The 22,069-nt window shown below is 38.2% G+C and overlaps 1 protein-coding gene across 1 annotated transcript in view; it reads right to left on the bottom strand.

The window, feature by feature from the left end:
* The window catches only part of PATJ (PATJ crumbs cell polarity complex component), a 362,302-nt gene that overhangs the window by 322,406 nt on the left and 17,827 nt on the right, over nucleotides 1-22,069 (bottom strand). The window contains exons 6-9 of the mRNA XM_032839752.1: nucleotides 17,882-18,071; nucleotides 15,003-15,131; nucleotides 4,594-4,812; nucleotides 1,815-1,914 (exon numbers count right to left, since the gene is read on the bottom strand). Coding sequence (XP_032695643.1) covers nucleotides 1,815-1,914; nucleotides 4,594-4,812; nucleotides 15,003-15,131; nucleotides 17,882-18,071 — 638 coding nt within the window. The remainder of the gene's footprint in view (nucleotides 1-1,814; nucleotides 1,915-4,593; nucleotides 4,813-15,002; nucleotides 15,132-17,881; nucleotides 18,072-22,069) is intronic.

Raw genomic sequence — 22,069 nt, 5'->3', positions numbered from 1 at the left:
ATAGTTCACTTATAGCTCTGATAAGACACATATTTCATTTATCCTTAAACAATTGTTATTTACATATTTCTTCCTCTGACTAGTCTTTTCTTATATTTGTTTTTCTATCCCTTTCCGAACCAAGCAAAGTAACCCCCTCAAAAATCCAATGAATAGAACAAGGCAAAAATTACTCCAAAAGTCTGCATTTCAAATAGCAAACTGAATTTTTAACTGTTCTAGTTTTTGGTTTACCATTGCCTCCCTCTCCCAAAGTCCCCAAAACTTCTTTTGAGAGTAAATAAGTAAGATGACTCTCTATTCAGTAACATAAATATCAAATTTTCTCAATTTTCTATCAGTTATTTACCTTCATTTTACTTGGTGTATATATTATATTGCTAGGTTTATAAGGACACTCCAAAAACTTACTATAATAAAGATTCATAAGTCATAAGTTTAGGAACTAAGCCATCATTTCTCTAACCTGACAGCATATTAAGAGCTATTCAATATAGCTTTTTTTCTCAACATTATTTTACAATCCATACTTAGCTCTTTTGGAATTCATTTAAATTCTGAACCTAATAAAGGTGGCACTTAGAAAAATCTAAAGGTCTGAAAACAGTTATTTCATTAGGCTAAAATAGCACAAGGTGGTCTGACATGAATTTCATTCAGGACTTTGAATACATTAGCACTCTTAATCTTTCCACCTGCTGTTAAGTATGCAAAATAATATTTTTTTTTTTAAAATTAACTTTCTAATCTTGCTACTTTTTTAAAAGATTTTATTTATTTATTTGACAGAGAGATCACAAGTAGGCAGAGAGGCAGGCAGAGAGAGAAAGGGGAAGCAGGCTCCCTGCAGAGCAGAAAGCCCGATGTGGGGCTCGATCCCAGGACCCTGAGATCATGACCTGAGCCAAAGGCAGAGGCTTAAGCCACTGAGCCACCCAGGCGCCCCTAATCTTACTATTTTAAAAAAACAGAACATTTCATAACTCTGAATTCATGTTACTAGCAAATATTTATCCAAAAGGTTTATTTTTCCTTACTCTAATTATTGTCTTATAATAATAGAGTAACTCTTAACAATAAAAGCTACCAAAGCTTTGCATGTAGTAGCTAAGGGAGTGTTATTCAGAGATACTTGGGCCATGTATGTATTCTCACAATAGAATCCCTTTATACGACAGGAAAATAATTCTAATGAAAGAATTTGTTTTATGTTATTTTTTTAGTAATTATAATAATACTTTTTAACATTCATAATAAGAAATATATACAGCAGGGGCACCTGGGTGGCTCAGTGGTCAAGTGTCTGCCTTCGGCTCAGGTCATGATCCCAGGGTCCTGCTCAGTGGGAAGCCTGCTTCTCCTTCTCCCCCTCCCCCTGCTTGTGTTCCCTCTCTCGCTGTGTCTCTCTCCGTCAAATAATAAAATCTTAAATATATATATATATATATATATATATATATATATATATATATATACAGTAATCCTTTTATATTATCACATCTAAAATGGCATAATATGTAACAGTCACAATATTTAAAGTATATCTATCTTAGATAAAGAGAAGACACAATTCAAATATTACACATTGAGTTGGATAATTAAATCCTTTTGTTAACGACAATCAAGTCAGCTATAAAACTCCTGAGCTAAAACTAATTCTTTAATCACGGAAAAGTAACTGGCTGCCACTATAGATACATGGTTCTATTGTTCAGTATTGAAATTAAAATTTGCAGATATTTAATTTTACTAGCTAGAAACCTTAACATCCTTTACAATTATTTCCAAATATAAAATAGAAATGACTCATTTACCTGTATGAGCAGCTCCAATATAGCCAACAATTCTAATCCCAAGACTCTGTCCATCTTTTTTCATGAGTTCAACATCATATGTTTCAAAAAGAGAACTGTCCTAAAAGGAAAAAACAATTGTAAGTTTACATAATATTTAGTTCTATAACTGTGTGTAGTCAATTTGTGCGTGGTTTGTCAAGTATTTTTTTAAGAACTCGTGGCAGAATATTAAGATAGTCCCCAGGACTTTTGATTCCGAGTGCTATTACTGCATTTATGGTCCAGGATATGGCAAAAGGGAGATTACCTGGTGCATCTAATCTGATCGGGGGCCTTTCAAAAGCAGAGTTTTCTGGCTGGCAGCAGAGAAAGGAGTGAAAATGAAATATAAAGGCTGGACCTGTGGGTTGAAGATGAGGGGGTCTCGTGAGACCTGGGGGACTGGGGACCTGGAGGAACTGAGAGAGAGCCTTAGCTGAGGAAAGGAAAGAGACTTCAGTCCTACAGCTACAAGGAACAGTATTCAGCCAACAACTCAAATGAGCTTGGAAATGGACTGTCCCCTGCCCAAAAAAAAAGACAGAAATGGACTGTCCCCAGAGCATCCAGATAAGAGTCCAGCCAGCCCTTAATTTTGGCCATACAGGAATCTAAGCAGAAAGCCCACCGAAGCCCACCCAGACTTCCCACCTACACAACTGCAAAATAACAAAGCCTGCTCTTTTAAGCCACGAAGTTTGTGATTTTTTTTTTTTTTTTGAGAGAGAGACAGAGAGAGAGAGAACGCATGAGACACAGGGCTTGATCCATGACCCTGAGACCATGACCTGAGCCAAAATCAAGAGTCAGATGCTTAACCAACTGAGCCACCCAGGTGCTCCTTGTGATAATTTGTTATACAACAATAGAAAACTAATACAGCCACTTAGAAAAAACTCAGGATAAATTTTTACCTTAAAAAAAAAAAAAGTAAAGAAAAATTTAGAAAACAGATGGTAAGAATTACTATGAATAATAATTACTGGGAGCAAAAAATATCAAACTAAAACTTAATTTCATTACTTGCCTTCTAATTTAAAATACTTCTTTAAAAGAATAAAGTGTCTAAAAACATGATTCCATTCAAAACACTAACATTAGAAAGGAAGTATCTGATTGCATCAAATTCTTTTTTTTTTTTAAAGATTTTATTTATTTGACAGACAGAGATCACAAGTAGGCAGAGAGGCAGCCAGAGAGAGAAGGGAGGAAGCAGGCTCCCTGCTGAGCAGAGAGCCCGATGCGATGCGGGGCTCCATCCCAAGACCCTGAGATCATGACCTGAGCCGAAGGCAGAGGCTTTAACCCACTGAGCCACTCAGGCGCCCCTGATTGCATCAAATTCTTACTTATCACACAGTTACATTGGTCCCCACTACTGAACTGAAGACTCTGGAGAGCTAGAGTAATGGAGGGGAAGAAAGTGGCTGTAACCAGTTTGGAGAGGGAAGCAAAAATGATGTTAAGACCTCTGACAGAAAATTTCCATTGACAAGGTTCCAAAAAGGGAGACACAAACAACCCTCTAGACAAGCCCCTCGAATCCACATGAACAATGGTCTCCCATCTCTTCCCACCAAAGTCACTTCTTTCTTCTTCCCCCGGCCTCTCCTTTTAAAATCTATGTATTTCCTTTCACTTTATTAACCCTTGATTCAGAGCCTGTGAAATTACTGGAAAGATCTTGGAATGAACCAAAAAGATCTGAACTCAAATCCCAGCTTGGCAACTGACTTCTTTTATTTTTTGAGATCAGCACCTGAGCTGACTGAGATCAAGAGTCAGATGCCTAACTGACTGAACCACCAGGTGCCCCTCACTCTATGACTTCTAAATGAGTAACGTGGACTTGAGTTCCTTTATTTAATATGATCTCATCTTGATGAAAGGATAGGCCTATCTTGCAGAATTCCTATGAGGATTTCAGATGACCTAGACAAGTCTAGGTGTTTGATAATACTAATTTTTTTTTATTTTTGTTTTGATTTTGATTTTTTATTTTTCAAAAAATATTTTATTTTTCAACAATTTTGATTATTGTTATATTATATAATAAATACTCCCTTTGTTCATTGTGTTCATATCTAATTCATACATTGACTAGTATTGAGTTTCCCTCCAACATGTGGATGTCTCCTCACCACTCTCATGAAATAGAAATGGCAAGTATTGGGGTGCCTAGATGGCTTGGTCGGTAGAGCACGCAACTCTCGATCTTGGGGTCATGAGTTGAAGCCCCACATTGGGAGTAGAGCCTACTTTAAAATAAATAAATAAGGGGTGCCTGGGTGGCTCAGTGGGTTAAGCCTCTGTCTTCTGCTCAGGTCATGATCTCAGGGTCCTGGGATTGAGGCCCGCATCAGGCTATCTGCTTGGTGGGGAGCCTGCTTCCTCCTCTCTCTGCCTGCCTCTTTGCCTACTTATGATCTCTCTCTGTCAAATAAATAAATAAAATCTTTTAAATAAATAATTTTTTTAAAAAGGCTTTCTTTAAAAATAAAAAAGGAATGGCAAATATTATTTTCCAATTTACAAATGAGTAGCTGAATTTCAGGGAGTTTGGATGACTTAATGCTGAGAAACAGCAAAAAAACAAAATCAAACTTGTGTGATATCTCTCAACTGGGTTCTCCTCTGCTTCCCTGCTGAGCACTGAGGCACTACTCCCACCCACATGGCACTTTGAGTTGAAGGCACTTCTAATCTTGCAGAGTCTCATACCCAGCTCATAAAGAGAAAGAATGGTTTGTATACTCACAGCACTAGGGCTCTTGTGAGCTACAGCAGGCAGGGCAACAGGTAAGGCTGCAGGGGTAGGAGGGGTTACGGAAACTGCACCCACAGGCGCTCTTGCAACAAGCATGCGGACTGAGTTTCCACAGTTCCTTAGCACTTGCGCAACTTGCTCGCTGGTCATTCCCTGCACATCTGTGCCACCGATCTTCAAGATGTGGTCCCCCGTCTGGAGTCTTCCATCCTTTAGTTGAAGAACAAAACAAAATTATTCCAAGAAATCAATGATCTAACTTCACTGGCTACTAACCAATTCCTCGGACTTTCATTTCTAATAGAACGGCTGACAGAGAAGCCATCTATAATATGCTACAAACAATATAACAGTTTTAATGAATGCTGAACTGGCAACAGGGAAAAGGAAATATTTGGGGGGAAAAAAAAGATGGGGTGGAGGATGTGTTCAAAAGAAGAGAGGGGCGCCTGGGTGGCTCAGTAGGTTAAGCCTCTGCCTTCGGCTCAGGTCATGATCTCAGGGTCCTGGGATCGAGCCCCACATCGGGCTCTCTGCTCAGCAGGGAGCCTGCTTCCTCCTCTCTCTCTGCCTGCCTCTCTGCCTACTTGTGATCTTTGTCTGTCAAATAAATAAATAAAATCTTTAAAAAAAAAAAAAAAAAAAAAAGAAGAAGAAGAGTAACCAGAATTCTAATATGGCCATTGGCTTGAGGGCATCATTTCATGCCTAATGGCCTAGACCCAGGGTATTCATGACCACAAAGGTAAGGAAGAGATCAGAAAACCCTGGGCCTCAAGAAGGGAAGGAGGTTGGATCCGAGGCCTCTGGCATCAAGCTAGGAACTCTGAAGGCCAACAAACTCAGTGGCTCTTTTAAGGATCAGCAAGATGTCAGTGTGGCTGGAAAGGATGAGCAAAGAGAGTAATCAGGAGGAGATGGGAGCATCAGCTAGAGCTCAGCAGTACAGAGCATTTGCTCTGAGCTGGGGGGAAGGGAAGTCATGAAGCGTTCTGAATAGAGAAGGGACATTATCTGACATGCTTTTACCAAGATCCCTCAAGCTTCTGTGTTGAAAACAGACTATAGGACGGGAAGCAACAGACGCAGAGATACCAGTAAGGTGGCTAAACCAACAATCCAGAAAGAGATAGCAATAGCCTTTGGACTGGGTTAGCAGTTGGTGTGCTGAGAAGGAGACTAGAGAACACATCTCAGTGACTTCTCAACAGGCTCCAATAACAGCTTCTACACAAGGTGTGACGGGAAAAAACTCCCAAGTTTTTACCCCAAGCAACTGGAGAGACAGAGCTGCTTATTAATTGAGAGAGCACTGCTGAGGAATGGATGGGTGGGAGTAAAAATCAGGAGTCTAGTTTTAGAGATATCCAGTCGTAGATCCTTTTAGACATGCAAGTGGAGATGTCAACTATGCAGCTGGATATACAGATCTGGAGTTCAGGAGGGAGGTCCAGACCACATATTTAAATTTAGGAGTCATTAGCATATATAACATATTTGAAGTCAGGATTCTGGGAGAATTCAGAGAAAGGATACATCATGTTCCATTTCTTAAGCTGGGGATTATGTACCTGGTTATTATTATTATTTAAAATGTTTTATTTCTTAAACTAAGTGATACACACAGTGGTGGTTACTGTCATTATTTAAAAATCTGCACAGCCATTACACATACTCTTTTATATGCACTTTTAAAGGTGTATATTTCATACCCAAAAAAATTTTAAAGCAATTTATCAATAAGTACATCAGGTCAAAATGTTTTAACATTTCCATTCTATATCCATTTGTCAAATTCTTGAAATAGCAGATCCATCTGCGTTTTGTTTCACCAGAAATTTTGAATTCTCTTTACTTACCTTTACTATATTAGAGTTACCAAGATGTAAACATAGCTGGCTACAAAAGATTACACCTGCCTAGCACTCTACAGGTCGAAAATCACTTTTCACATATCATCTCACTTGGAGAGGGACAACTTTAAAATGAGTACATGGGATTCAGAAAGGTTGACTGACCTGACCAAGGTCGCAAAGCTAAGAAGCAAACCAAAGTTCAACCCAGTAAAAAACAAAAAATAAAAATAAATAAAAAGCCTTAAGACTAAAAAGTCTAGGGGCTCCTCAGTGGCTCAATAGGTTAAAGCCTCTGCCTTTAGCTCAGGTCATGATTCCAGGGTCCTGGGATTAAGCCCCACACTGGGGCTCTCTGCTCAGCAGGGAGCCTGCTTCCTTCCTCTCTCTGCCTGCCTCTCTGCCTACTTGTGATCAGTCTGTCAAATAAATAAATAAAATCTTAAAAAAAAAAAAAAAGACTAAAAAGTCTATTTTCCGTCTTTCCTTTTCTCCAATTTTGCAGGACTCTGAATCAAGGAAGGTACGAGATCCAAATACTGAGTAAAAAGCCATGGGCTTTCTTGTGAAGTCTGCAGAAGGCCCTAGAAGCAACTGGAAGAGAAGAGGAGGAAAACAGAAAATGCAATTCAATTCAGAAACATCTGCAAAGACTCAGAGAAAAGACAGATACAAAGAGGAAGTAAGAACTGGTGGATTTCTACTTTTAAGCACTGGTAATCTGATACTGTATCAATGCAACAACCTGAAATAAAACAAGTAACTACTCAAGAGAAAGTCGGGGATTGGGGCGCCTGGGTGGCTCATATGGTTAAGCAGCTGCCTTCGGCTCAGGTCATGATGCCAGGGTCCTGGGATTGAGTCCTGTATCGGGCTTCCTGCTCAGTGGGAAGACTGCTTCTCCCTCTCCCACTCTCCCTGCTTATGTACCCTCTCTTGCTGTGTCTCTGTCAAATAAATAAATAAAATCTTAGAAGAAGAAGAAGAAGAAGAAGAAGAAGAAGACGACGAAGGCGAAGGCGAAGACGAAGAAGAAAGTCAGGGGTCATGATGAAAAACAGGGGTAAAGCTGCCTCTGTAAATCAAACCGTCCTTGGCCTGACCAAAGAATAAAGAATATGTCAAATAAGTGAATTTGGCTTGGCCGAAGAAGGGCCCGTCACCGTAAGTACATAGTTAGTCACTTCCTAGGCACTATTTTTTTCCTATTTTACCTCAATTCAATTTAAAATGATGTAGATAATTTGCATCTGTCACTGAAAGTCAAACATTTTCTTCTTCCAGAAAAACAGGTGTTCTAAGGAATTCATAAGTACAAACACAATCATTAGTCAGATTGATAGGGAAAACACCAAAATGACAGCTACCTTGTTTAAGTCCAGCAGCCCCAAACACTGCATTTTACTGATATTTTTTGATCAACATTCTCCTTCCATAACCTGTCTACTGTGCAAGGAATTTAAAAGGCATAGAATTCTTTTTATTCTTAAGGGAAATCATAAATCAGTGATAGCCAATAAATAGCTAGGCTAAGATTCAAAGACATAGTGTGCTAATCAAACATTCAAATATAAAGTTTATCAACCCAAAGGTTTTTTTCAAAAGAGAAAAATTATGCATATAGCCTAAGATAGTACGGTAGGCACATAAATTAAAACAGCTGATGTAATAGGGTACACCACATTATACTGAAAAGACTAAAAGTATCATTTAGTCACCTTTAAAAGGAAAAAGATAAAATACTTTAATCCAAGTTAGCAGGTACAGGCTAAAAAATATATTAGTTTGCATTTTAAATTCCCTGATAGGCAGCTGGATGATAATTTCAGATCAAAAAAATATTTGACAGGCACCTGGGTGGCTCAGTGTGTTCAAGCCTCTGCCTTCAGCTCAGGTCATGATCCCAGGGTCCTAGAATCGAGCCCCACATTGGGCTCTCTGCTCAGCAGGGAGCCTGCTCCCCCCCTCTCTCTCTGCCTGCCTCTCTGCCTACTTGTGATCTCTGTCAAATAAATAAATAAAATCTTAAAAAAAAAAAAAAAATTTGAGAGGCACCTAGCTGGCTCAGTGAACAGAGCCTGAGACTCTTGATGTAACGGTCATGAGTTCAACCCCATCGGGCATGGAGCCTACTTAAAAAAAACAAGAAAAAAAAATTTTTAAGACATTTTAATAAATAAATAAATAATAAACTATTAGAAAACCTAAAGAAACTTAAGTTTGAGCTACAAAATACATCAAAGTTGTCTCTTAGAAAACTAAAACACAGAAAATAAAATTATTATTAGTTTTGATTCCAGGCCAGTGTTATCATTGGTCTTTAATCAAAAGGCAATATAACATAGGCAGAAAACAGCAAATTTATAAAATAAACACTCCCTCAAAGAATTAAAGATATTACATCTAAAAACATCTATCCCACCCTCCTCAAATTCCCAAAGCCCTCATCAACTGGTTTTTAAGGATAAGGAAAAGATGTTTATAGACTCACTCAAAGCAAAAATTCTTGGGAATAATCAACTATTCAGTGGCTTCAAGCTGGGCCTTGCTTATTCTAGACTGAAAATTCCTCATAGTACACACGTCCCTCCAGTCTCTGCTTGGTTACATTCCTTCTTAGTATGAAAGACTACTAGATTGTTATCATGACTCATAATATAATTGCCTAATACCAAAAAGTCATTATTCATGACAACTTTTGAATAGACTGCATTGTTATAGCTACCTTACAGGGAAAAAGGGGTTCACTCAGTGTACCTGATTCCCCTAGAATTTCTCCAGACCACAAGAAAGGTACTTCTGTCAAATGAAGTTTTACACTATCTATCTTTTTTCCTTTTTTAAAAGATTTTATTTAATTTATTTTATTTATTTATTATTTGACAGAGAGAGACACAGAGAGAGGTAACACTAGTGGGGGTAGTGGGAGAGGGAAAAGCAGGCTTCCTGCTGAATAGGGAGCCCAATGCGGGGCTCGATCCCAGGACCCTGGGATCATGACCTGAGCTGAAGACAGATGCTTAACGACTGAGCCACACAGGCGTCCCTTACACTATCCATTTTCAGTTAAAAACAAAACAAAACAAAAAACTTCTATTGAAAATTTTTGAAATTTTTGCCATAGCTAAACAGAATTCTCAAAAGATGTATGTTTCAGGTACTATGAATTTCGGAGACTGAGTTTACAGGTATATATAGGCTTACAGATTTACAGGTTTTAAGACTGATGATTATATATTACAGGTTATAGATTTAAACTAAAGGGGCACCTGGGTGACTCAGATGGTTAGGCATCTGCCTTTGGCTCAGTGTCACGATCCCAGGGTCCTGGGGTCAAGTCCCACATTAGGCTCCCTGCTCAGCAGGGAGCCTGTTTCTCCCTTTCCCTCAGCTGCTTCCCTGCTTGTGCTCTCTCAATTTCTCTGTCAAATAAATAAATAAAATCTTAAAAAAAAAAAGACTTAAAAGATAGACTCTAAGTCCTTTAGCTCCCCTTTCATGATACCATGTAATTTTTCTATCCATGGAATTGGCCCTGATTGCATTTACTCATTGGTCATTGTAACTAAATCTCAACAAGTGTTTCTTAAAAAGCTCCCATGAATCAATAGTTTTCAATTTCATTTACTTTATAACATTAAAGGCAGTGGACAGCAGAAAGACAAGTACGGGCTTTGGGGTCAGACACACCCAAGTTCAAATCCTGGCTCTACTTTGATCAAACTGTTACAATCAAACATCAGTTATTTATTTATTCTCCCTGAATCTCCAATCCCCCTTAAACAAAATGAGAGTAAATCCTTCTCTCACTGATTTGTGAGCATTAAACTCAATACTACTGCAATAGCAAATCATCAAATGTATCCATTTCTGACACCCATTTAGGCTGTAGTGACCTCAGCTAGGTGTTCCTGGGCTCACTCCCTCAACTGTACCCATCTTATAACTATATATATATGTAAGCTGTAAACACAAAAGGAAATATAAAGGGTTATTTCATGAAACTCTTCTAAGTAAGAAATACTGACTTCCTTCTCCAACTTTCTATTATCTCATTTTATATTCTTTGAAGAAAGTAAGATTGATTAACCCCATTAGCTGAACATAGGTATCACTTTATGATCAATCTTGATCACATCTACAGTAATGACTTAAGACATCTATAGTCCCTTACCATAAAGATTGCCACAGTCAACAGTGAGCATTAATATTCAAAACATGAGTACATTTTAATTAAAAGCAATAATTCCCTTTCATTCTTTTAAAGCTATGACCAGTCTACATGAGCAACAACTTACAAAGGCTTAGAAACAATGCACAGAGCCAGTTCAAGAGATCTTAAATGCCATTAGCTGAGATGAGAAGAGAGAGGGGATATCTCCCTCTCCTATGTTTAGGCCTCACTATAGCCCCTTACAGGAAAACGTCAATAATTCTGTTGTTTCTAGAGCTGGCTATTTAGATAAACTTAGACCAACCCTGGACAAGAATACATCTGGAAAAGAAAAACATTAGGACGAACTTTAGATAAATAGATTTAAGCCATAAAAGACACACTTCAGAGTTAAAGAGATGTGGACTTAATCTTGACTTTGTCATTTCCTAGTTGAGTAGCCTTGGGCAATTTCTTAACAGTTTCCATATCTATAATTTGAAAATAAAATTTATGACTGTCTTCAGGATTACATAAGAATAATGTATATTAGGCAGATAACAGTGTCTGGTATAAACATTTGCTTCTGCATCATGACTGATGGGCATACTCCAACCCCCTCCTTGATGACCTGAAATAGTGACAAGCCCTTCCAGTAAAGGCTGAAAAATCAGACCTGGGCCTTTCCCAACAGTGTCTCAAAGGGATTAATTTGGGAAACTGCACATCGTATTCTCCTTGTGACAATTCTTAATGCACATTAGGATATTAAAAGCTCAGAAAATTCTTACAGTAAAAAAAAGTCTATTTGATTTTGTTTAACTTGCTGTTTTCTAAATTTATCTGACCCTTTGTTTTTCACAGTAACTACTCCACTTTGCATCTTGAAAAATGCTACTCCAGCAAACAAGCCGATAAAAATTGCTAAGCGGGGGGCGGGGAGGGGGGATGAGAAAAGATATCAAAATACTCCAGAATACCTCATTCTTTTTCAGGTTACAAAAAATTTCCAAAAACCCTTAAGAATATATTTTCTGCCACAGTTGTGCTTTAAAGATCCATAAAATGACAATTCTCAGCCTTTTTGGTCTCAGAAACACTTCACATTCTTAATTATTGAGGATAGAGAAATGGGCATTACAAAGACGCACAGGAAACTTTCGTGGGTGTTGGATATGTTCATTTTCTTCACTGAGGAGACAGATGATATAAGGGTGAAAGCTTATGTGCTATCTTGGCTAGGCTATGGTACCCAGTTTTTTGGTCAAACACTAATCTAGCTGTTACTGTGAAGGTATTTTGGAGGTATATATGATTAACATCTACAACTGCTTGATTTTACGAACATTACCCTTGATAACAGGGGTGAGGTGGGAGGGGCTCCACCAAATCAATTGTAGGCTTGAAGAGCAAAAACTGAGATTTCCTTGAGAGAAAGGAATTCTGTCTTAAGACGGTAACAGAAATCCCACCTGAGTTTCCTAAGAAATCTTGCCAACCAGCCCTACAAATTGTGAAGTCCAGACTGCAGTATTAACTCTTGCCTGAGTTTCTACCCTGCTAGCCTGCCCTCTATATTTCAACTTGCCAGTGAACATATGTCAAATTTATTAAACTGTATACTTTACCTACGTGCAGTATATTGTATATCAATTATATCTCAAAAATTACTGAGAATCTCAAAGAGCTTTTGCTTATGTGGTTCTCTCTGTTGTTATCTACTAAATTAGAAAATAGCACAGGGGCCCCTGGGTGGCTCAGATGGTTGGGCATGTGCTTTCAGCTCAGGTCATGATCTCCAGGTCCTGGGATGGAGCCCCACATCAGGCTCCCTGCTCGGCGGGGAGGCTGCTTCTCCATCTCCCTCTGCCTCTCCCCCTGCTTGTGCTCTATCTCTCTCCCTCTCAAATCAATAAATAAAATCTTAAAAAAAAAAAAAGGCAGAGAAATTTTTAAAATATTTAATACGTATACTATACTAGTATATATTTCTATTATGTTGATGCATACACTTTTTATTTTGAAAATAAAAGCTATATTTTCTACAATAAAATGGTGAGAAGAGTGGTATTTTAAAATATCTTTGGAAATCCCTTCAATAGCTGGCTTAAAAGAAGATAACCGGCTTTGCACATCTGCTTTAGCATTCAGTACACTGTAATATGTTGTTTTGGCTGAAGTATATAAAGAAAATCTGGCCTCAATTAGATACATAGTTGGAAAATGGAGGAGTATTTTAACAACCCTTCAAGTCTATTCTTCTCTGATAACACACCAAAACTTGACAAGTTGTGGCGTTGCAATGTGGAATCTGCAACTTCATCAACAAACTTTCAAATACTGTTTCATTAACACCTATTGATCAATCTTGAATCCTGAATGGACCTTTTACCTATATATTGTCATACCACACACTGATCTTCAGGAAATATTGATCCACAGACTCAAGCAGATCTTCCAAATATTGACATATTTCATTATATAATATTTTAAAAATCATTACTAATATCAGCAATAATCTAATCAGAAAAGTCTTTAAATATTGGAAAATGTCAAGCTCATGATAAAACACAACTTTTCCAGAATTCTAATTTTTGCTTGAAAGTTCAAATTTTATCATCACCCACAAATGCTGTCAGCTGTTTTCCTTGAAGTGACAGGCTTGCTTCATTCATTTTCAGAGAAATGTCTGCCAAGCACCCAAGTCTGAATAAACATAATTTTTCTGTCAATTACTCTTTCAAAAATAAAAATGCTATTCCAGATTGGTGGTCACCAGAAATTGGGGGCAGGGAGGTAGCAGGTGGGCAAAATGTGTGAAAATGGTCAAAAGGTACAAACTTCCAGTCATAAAATAAATAAGTCATTGGGATATAATGTACAGTGTGGTGACTATAGTTAACAATACTATATTGTATATATGAAAGTTGCTAAGGCAGTAGATCTTAAAAGTTCTCATCACAAGAAAAAAAATGTAACTATGTGTGGTGGTGGATGTTAACCAGACTGCTGTGGTGGTCATTTCACAGGATAAAACATCAAATCATGTTGTACAGCTAAAACTAATATAACACTATATGTCATATTTCAAAAAAACTTTTTTGAATGAGAGCTAAATATTTAAAAATTTTTTTCATGTTTTCCATATAAAAAAGTGGCTAGTTTGTCTCACAGACATTTTTCTCAAACCAACCGTCGTAACTCAGTATGTGGCAGAAGTGCTATACGGTATATGTCCCATTTTGTCACTCGATATTAAAAAGACATGCACTGAAATGTCAAAATTTGCCGGAAGTAATCATTTTTTGCTGCACTTTCTTAAGACTACTCTTTTGTTGCGACCACGTGGTGGAGAAGAACACAATGACCACCAGCATGGTTTGATGCCATTTCCTTGTCTTAATCCCACAGGTCCCCTGCAAGAGTTTCAGGGAGCCCCACAAAGCAAACTCTGAAAGCAGCTTCTCTAAATATAAGTGGAGGCTGAAAACAAAAATATTAGCAGCTCCACAGTTTGTGTAAGATGAAACCTTAAATAGAAATGGGGAGCTGAGGAATTTACCTCAAAGCTGCATTTGCAAGTCCATTTTTCCTTATGCTTATCAGAAGGGATATATTTGTAGGTAACTAAACATCAATGAGTGAAATTTACATACTACTCTGGTTATCATGGACAGTTCACAAAACTATGGCCTCACTATTAAGTGGCATCATAACTAAATTTCTGGGCGAATTTCTAAAAACTAAATTCAATGTTTAACATTTTATTCAATGTAAAACTAAGCAGAAATAGTTCCTAAGTTTTAAAATAGCCTGCTTTTAGGGGCATCTGGCTGGCTCATGTGCAGCATTTGACTCTTGATCTCAGGACTGTAAATTCAAGCCCCATGTTAGGCATGGAGCCTGGTTTAAAAAAAAAAAGGCCCACTTTCAGTTTAAACACTGCTAAATACTGAACTGTAGTCATTTGACTTATAATGCCAGAAAACTGTAATTCAAGTGAAATTTACCACATACAATATTGGGGCAAATGTTTATAATCACTGTACCTTCTAAGTTTAGCATTTACGTGCTTGAAAGATACACTGGGAGAAAACACGGATATTCAAAATACAGTATCTATTAACACCTCTTCAACAAAAAATACTGTCCTCTGATGGAATCAAGAAGACTGTCAACCACAAGCCAAGAAAAAAAAAGTTGACTTAGGAAATGTTTCTAATAAAGCCAAGTGAGTATATGTTAACATTCATGGGAATAAAAAATATTTTTCGCAACACATAAATTCTAATTATGGAATCCTATACCCTAATAATTCACGTTGTGAAATTACATTTCAACCCACACAATTTAAACTGTGTGATACCAAAATGAGAACAAACAAGTCAACTTACTCGATCTGCTAATCCTCCAGGAACGATCGTCCTCACAACCACACCACTTGATTTTCCTCCAACTATTCCAAAACCTAATCCAGAGCCATCATTAATGAGCTCAACATCTTCAATATGCCCCCAATGAACCTATAAATCAATGGCATATAAAAGCCAACATGTTAGTGAAACAGATACTTAGCTTTCCAATACAATAATTACTAAAGTAAAAGATATACCACAAACTGAACATGCCTACAAGTAATCAGGGCAACTTTCTAGAGGCTGGGAGATATATAAAGATGATTAGATGGCCCCCACCCTTGAGAATCATATAACCCAGTAGAAAGATAATCTAAAACATAAATAATTAAAATGAGACAAGAATACTGAATCATAAAACATATAGCTCAAAGAGGAAAGAGACTTGCTGCCTCATTCTCCAGTCTGTACCCAATATCAACGCCGAGCACACAGGAGGAACAAGTAAGTATGTGTTTACCTGAATTGAAAGAGAATCTCAAAATATTATAAAGGATGGGTGGGGGGTAGAGATAAGAAGTCAAATCCAACTAAGAGTTATGGAAAGCTTTGACGAAAAAGTCACGTGTTAATTGCACTACAGGGAGAAAAAAATAAAAACACATATCCAAGCAAAAGAGAAATGTAAGAGCAAAGCGGGACCAAATAACAGAATGGGTCAAGACATGGCCAAAAGATTGGATTTAGGGGCACCTGGGTGGCTCAGTCATTGGGTGTCTGCCTTAGGCTTGGGTCGTGGTCCCAGGATCCTGGGATCAAGCCCCATGTCGTGTTCCCTGCTCAGTGGGAAGCCTGCTTCTCCCTCCCCCACTCCCCTGCTTGTGTTCCCTCTTGCTGGCTCTGTTAAATAAATAAAATCTTAAAAAAAAAAAAAAAAAAAGATTGAATTTACTTAACTGGATAAGCAAAGAAATAACCGAAGGTTTTAAAAAGGAAGGACAGGGATGCCTGGGTGGCTCAGTCAGTTAAGGGTCTGCCGTCAGCTCAGGTCATGATCCCAGGGTCCTGGGATCGAGCCCCTCATCAGGATCTCATCGGGATCCCTGCTCAGGAGAGAGTCTGCTTCTCCCTCTGCCTGCCACTCCCCCTGCTTGTGCTCACGCTCTCTCTCTCTCTCTCTGACAAATAAAATCTTTTAAGGAAAAAAAAAAAAGGAAAGAAGGACAGGAACAAAGCAGTGGTTAAGGAAGATTATTGTGGCAGCAATATGAAGGATGAAATGCTGAGGACATGAGGTAAAGAGACTAATTAAGCAGGCTCTTATGTGGGAGAGGAAAGGCAGGCCCCACTGAAGACATGAGCAACAGGACTACATGAATCAGACTGAGAGACGTTAAGCCTTTTCCCTCTAACTAGTAGGCTTCCATCAGGAATGTGCATTAGGGGCACCTGGGTGGCTGAGTTGGTTAAGCATCCAACTCTAGATTTCAGCTCAGGTCATAATCTCAGGATGGTGAGATCAAGCTTCTGGCTCTGTGCCCAGCAGGGACTCTGCTTAAGATTCTCTCTCTCCCCCTCTGGCCCTCCTCCCTGTCCGCTCTCTCTCTAAAATAAATAAATCTTTTAAAAGAAAGAAAGAAAGAAAGAAAGGAAGGGAGGGAGGGAGAAAGAAAAGAAATGTACATTAAATTGGAGAATAAAATTCTCCATCTCAAGCTCAACAGGGTATATTTACCAGTTTTACTATTATACTGAATTGGAAGGTTAAAATATTATACTAAGTTGCAAGGTTAAAATAACCAGGGATATTAGGATATGTAATAAATCCAGGTCTGAAACAATATCTAGTATCTGGGAAGTAACAAGTTTTGCTAAAATATACCTGAATTAAGGATCACAGCTAATATTCATAGAGTGTATATTCTGCACTGGGCACTGTGCTTAGCTCTTCACGTGCATTCTCATTTAATCCACATATGAAACCGTGGCTGCGGTTATTAGTTTCAAGGAAAAGCAGAAGAAATTGAGCAGCGGAGGAATCAAGGAAACTTCCTGATAGGACACAGCTAGGAAGTGGAAGAACTGGACTTGACCCCACCTTAGCCTGGCACCAGAGCCCCTGTTCTTAACCACTATGCAAAGCACTTTCCCACTTTGTTCATTGTATTTATTATGTAAATTGTGCTGTATAAATATCACTGATTACAACAGGGAAAATGTCTATACGTTAATTTGTGTTGTGACCTTGTACTATACCCAGACGGTCTATTGTTTCTTTCACCCCAATGAATGAAAATTAATCAGCCAGCACTTAGTGTTATAAGAAAATAAGATTTATTAGCTTGCATTCTGAAGATGGAGGCCAAAATCTGTAAAACGTTATAAACCAAGTTGAAAGATTCCCAAAAGAGACATATGCTTTTATTATTTTAAATTGCTCAGTATACATGTTTACATGAAAAGGAAAACTTCTATAATTTTACAGTGTCAACAACCTAGTCATAAACACCCAGTATCATTTACAAAGATAATGTTTTTGAAATAAATAAAATAACTAAATCTTACTGAAGATACTCAACAGTAAATCTCTAATAAAAACTCTCAGCTTAATTAAGGAACTGCCTACATCTCCAAGGAACACAAGACTGTTTCCATCACCAAATAAGTTATGCATAATACAACAATTCACCTTCTACATTAAATAATAACCTTAAATAAGGAGAACCACAGGACACTGAAAAAACAAAACAGAATCTTCAGTGAAATATCTTGTTTATTATGCTAATGCTGTATTTAGAGATGTGATCATCTTTCCTAAAGTATGACAAGTAAAATAACACCTTCTAAATGTCTCTACACTTCTTAAGATCAGTAGCATTAATTCAAAATTAAGTTATTTTTCCAAATTTGCAACTCACTGTTTCAGGCAGCGTAGGATCAGTTAGGCTGGCAGAGGTTTTTGTGTGGGCCAGTTCCCTGGCCACAACCAGATGCAGAGATCCAGTGGTTTGTTGTAATAATGCAATCGCTTGCTGATGGGAAATGTTCTGATCCAGTGGTGTGTCATTAATAGCCAATATTTGGTCATTTTCCCTTAATCTTTGATCCCTTGATAGAATAAGAAAATTCTGTTACAAATGATATAATAGCATCTTTTAAAAAAAAATCTATTATTCAAGCGAAGCTGTTTATTTCTTATGGCACTACTTAGGACAGTTATTCAAATAATTACATAACAGAGCTCTTCAGAATGCTTCTCATCAAAGCACTTATTAGCTAATTAACCGATTAAGTAGTGCACCCGTAAATGTGTGCATGCACACATGCCCGTGCATGTATACAGACACACAAAACCATTTGGCTACAAAAATAACCAAAAGCAATGTGTGGGGCCCCACAGCTAAGGTTTTGCTAATAAGAACACTGTCCCCATTAGTGCATAAACCCTATACTTCTGAACCTCTTCCAATCTGACTTCAGCATATACCACACCAGGGCAACTGTATCCTCAAATTCACTGATAACCGTCTCTCCAGGAGAGTCATCCTGTCTCCATCAGCCTTTGCTTCTCTGACATTTGTCAACTGTCAGGCCAAACTCTCCTTGAAAATCAACAGATGTTACTTCTAAATCTATATTTAAGCCCTTCTCTCTGACCCAGGCCCCAACTGCCCAACTGCTAACCAAAGTAAAAAATAATAATAATAATAATAACTGGGTTTTTTTTTTCAGATTTTATTTATTTGAAAGAGAGAGAGAGAGCATGAGATGGGAGAAGGTCAGAGGGAGAAGCAGACTCCCCATGGAGCTGGGAGCCCGATGCGGGACTCAATCCCAGGACTCCAGGATCATGACCTGAGTTGAAGGCAGTCGCTTAACCAACTGAGCCACCCAGGCACCCCAATAATAACTGTTTTTAAAAGAAATTAGTAAAACCTTAAGGAAAAAACCCCACTATTATAGTTACTATTTACTGAGCACTTGTTAGGAGCCACAAACTGTGCTAGATGCTTTACAGGCATTATCTCATTTAAGCCTCACAATCATCTCTTACTTAGAGGGGAACCTGGGGGGCTCAGTCAGTTAAGCATCCAACCCTTGATTTCAGCTCAGGTCATGGCCTCAGGGTTCTGAGATGGAGCCCAGCATGTTAAGCCCTTTGTCGGGCTCTGCACTCAGCATGGAGTCTGCTTGCCCCTCCCCCTGCTCCTGCCTACACGCTCTCCCTCTCTCTCTCAAGTAAAATCTTTTTTAAAAAGCACTTATATTTTACAGGCAAGGAATTAAAGCCTGGACAAGTGTAGCATCTCACCTTAGTCAGCAGACTCTGAACCATACTCTTTCACTTTAGGATTTACTCTGGTTTATGTATTTGACTTCACTATCTCCATCTAAGGCAGATCCTTATCTATTGCCTAAACCGAACTTTCAAAATTTCTCAAGGTTTATTTTGCTAGGTTCTCTTTATGCTGGTATCACCCAACTTGAATATGTATAATGATTATCTGAGATTACTGACCAATAAGGAGAGAGCCAAAGGAAAGAGAACAAATTCTTGTCATCATAGTTTCATAAATGAACATTATTAACCTTCAAAATACAAAATCCTCCTGAGAAGGGGTTTATCTAATTCATTAATCTAATTCATAAATTCGGAATCATGAAAACTCCATTATATTGCCCCTATCTTTCTTAGGTCACAGCAGATTCAGCAAAACTTTATTATAGATCAGAATTTGGTAACTTTTTTTTTTTTAAAGATTTATTTATTTTAGAGACAGAGTGAGAACTGGGGGAAAGACAGAGGGAGAGGGAGATCTCTGGCAGATTCCCTGCTGAGCAGAGGCTGACGCAAGGCTCAATCCCATGACCCTGAGATCCTGACTTGAACCAAAATCAAGAGGCTGATGCTTAACCGAATGAGCCACCCAGGTGCCTCTGGCAACTTTTAAAAATTATTTTTAAAGACTTTACTTTAAAATTTACTAAGTAGGGGCACCTGGGTGGCTCAGTGGGTTAAAGCCTCTGCCTTCGGCTCAGGTCACGACCCCAGGACCCGCATCGGGGCTCTCTGCTCAGCAGGGAGCCTGCCTCCCCCTCTCTCTCTGCCTACTTGTGATTTCTGTCTGTCAAATAAATAAAAAATCTTTAAAATTTACTAAGTAAAATTTACTAAGTAATCTACACCCAACATGGAGCTCAAACTTACAGGCCCCAGATCAAGAGTTGCATGCCCTACACACTGAGCCAGCCGGGTGCCCCCAGAATTTGTAACTTCTGAGTTCAAAGACACAGGGTAAACTTGGTTGGTATTCAAAGGCCTGTGCATGTGGTCCCCAAGGACTCCTTCCAACTGGGCTTCCTCAGCACATAAACCCTTTTTCCAACTATTGTGATCTACTCTTTCCTGCTCAAACATGTCTGCCATTTCCCTCTCTTGTGTAGACTGTTTCCTCCATCTCTGACACCCTTTGATTCTGCTCAGCCAAATCAATCTACCTGCTGCGATCCAGCTGAGTGTCAATCTCTCTTCCCACCCTCCCCATCACTTACCTCATTATCACGGGGATCTGACCCACTCATTTACCACTCACTGAACATTCATACTAAATACGCCGTCGACAGAGCTAGTTAAATCCTACTAACTTTTAAGTTTTCTGAGGATAGACACTCATGTTTTAGATTCTCTTTTGAAACTAGCAAGTTAGATGTGAAAATATCTATTTTTTAACGTCAAAATCATTGGTGTCTCTCCTAATAAATCAGGTACCATTAAAAATGCTGCTTAGGGGCACCTGGGTAGCTCAGTTGGTTAAGCATCTGCCTTCCATTCAGGTCATGATCTCAGGGTCCTGGGATCGAGTCCCACATTTGGATCCTAGCTCAGCAGGGAGCCTGTTTCTCCCTCCCCTCCCCCTACTCATGTGCACATGCGCACGTTCGCTCTCTGACAAATAAATAAAATCTTGAAAATAAAAATAAAAATAAAAATGTTGCTTATACATCCTGGGGTACCTGGTGGCTCAGTCAGTTGAGTGTCTGACACTTGATTTCAGCTCAAATCATGATCTCAGGGTCGTACGACTGAGCCCCACATTGGGCTTGCAATGGGCATGAAGCCTGTTTGGAATTTTCTCTCTCCCTCCTCCTGCCTCCTCATTTGCTCTCGTGCTTTCTCTTTAGAAAAAATAAAAAATAAAAATGTTGCTTATACATCCTTTTTTTAATATTAGGAAAGATTATTATGTTGAGCTAAGGATAGAGAAATTGTATATGCTCCATGACCTTGTTTTTATAAAAAGAAAACATTCTAAAGTATTTCCTAGTTATCTTAGGGTTGTCAAAGTCCTAGAGTTCGCTTATTATATTTCTGTATTTTGTAATTTTCTATTATATGTATGTATTACTTTTAAAATTTTGAGGTATATATTTTGTAAATTGAGAATGTTGCTTGTGAACCTTTCCTGAGTCCTACATTTCTTTTTAAATGTAACCACTATGGATGATACTAGAAATTACTTCCTTTTTCCACCTCCAATGTTCTTCTTTCTCTGACTTCTTTACCTAAATTCCTATTCACAGCTTGTTCATTAAGGAAAACTTCTTAATTAATCCCAAATGAATGAGATGTTCTTGACTCTTTTCAACCCTGATGTAACTCATTTTGTGTAAGTTCTTAATTTACTCACGTTCAAATATTCTATTTTCTGAAAATCAATCTATTTTAATCTACCTTCCCCCCTTACCCAATAGACTAGCAGGACACTGCATTTCCTTCCAGTTAGTATCTGCTCAGGGAATATAACCTCAACCCCAGATAAACAAATGTAGAGAAGAGAAATCTGCAAAATATGATTTTGATGCATTCTTAAGTTGAACAGAATTAGTTTTACTGCTACTTTTATAATTTAACTCCCACATGCTATTTATATATATTGAATTCATATTTTTCATTTAAGGGGAGACAACTTCTTGTCTCTCTATTGCAACTTTCGAAAATAATGGATTCTATTACTCTGAGAGCCAACGGGTCTTAGGTAAGCTCCTAAAATAACACAGTTCTATGTGGAAAGTCCTCAGGAGAAAAGAAGAACTGATCATGAAAA

Source organism: Lontra canadensis, unplaced genomic scaffold (assembly GCF_010015895.1).
Source record: "Lontra canadensis isolate GAN:19392208 unplaced genomic scaffold, GSC_riverotter_1.0 scaffold109, whole genome shotgun sequence".
NCBI classification, from domain to species: Eukaryota; Metazoa; Chordata; class Mammalia; order Carnivora; family Mustelidae; genus Lontra; species Lontra canadensis.
The sequence above is the reverse complement of the archived record's forward strand: the minus strand, read 5'-3'. Positions and strand labels throughout refer to the sequence as shown.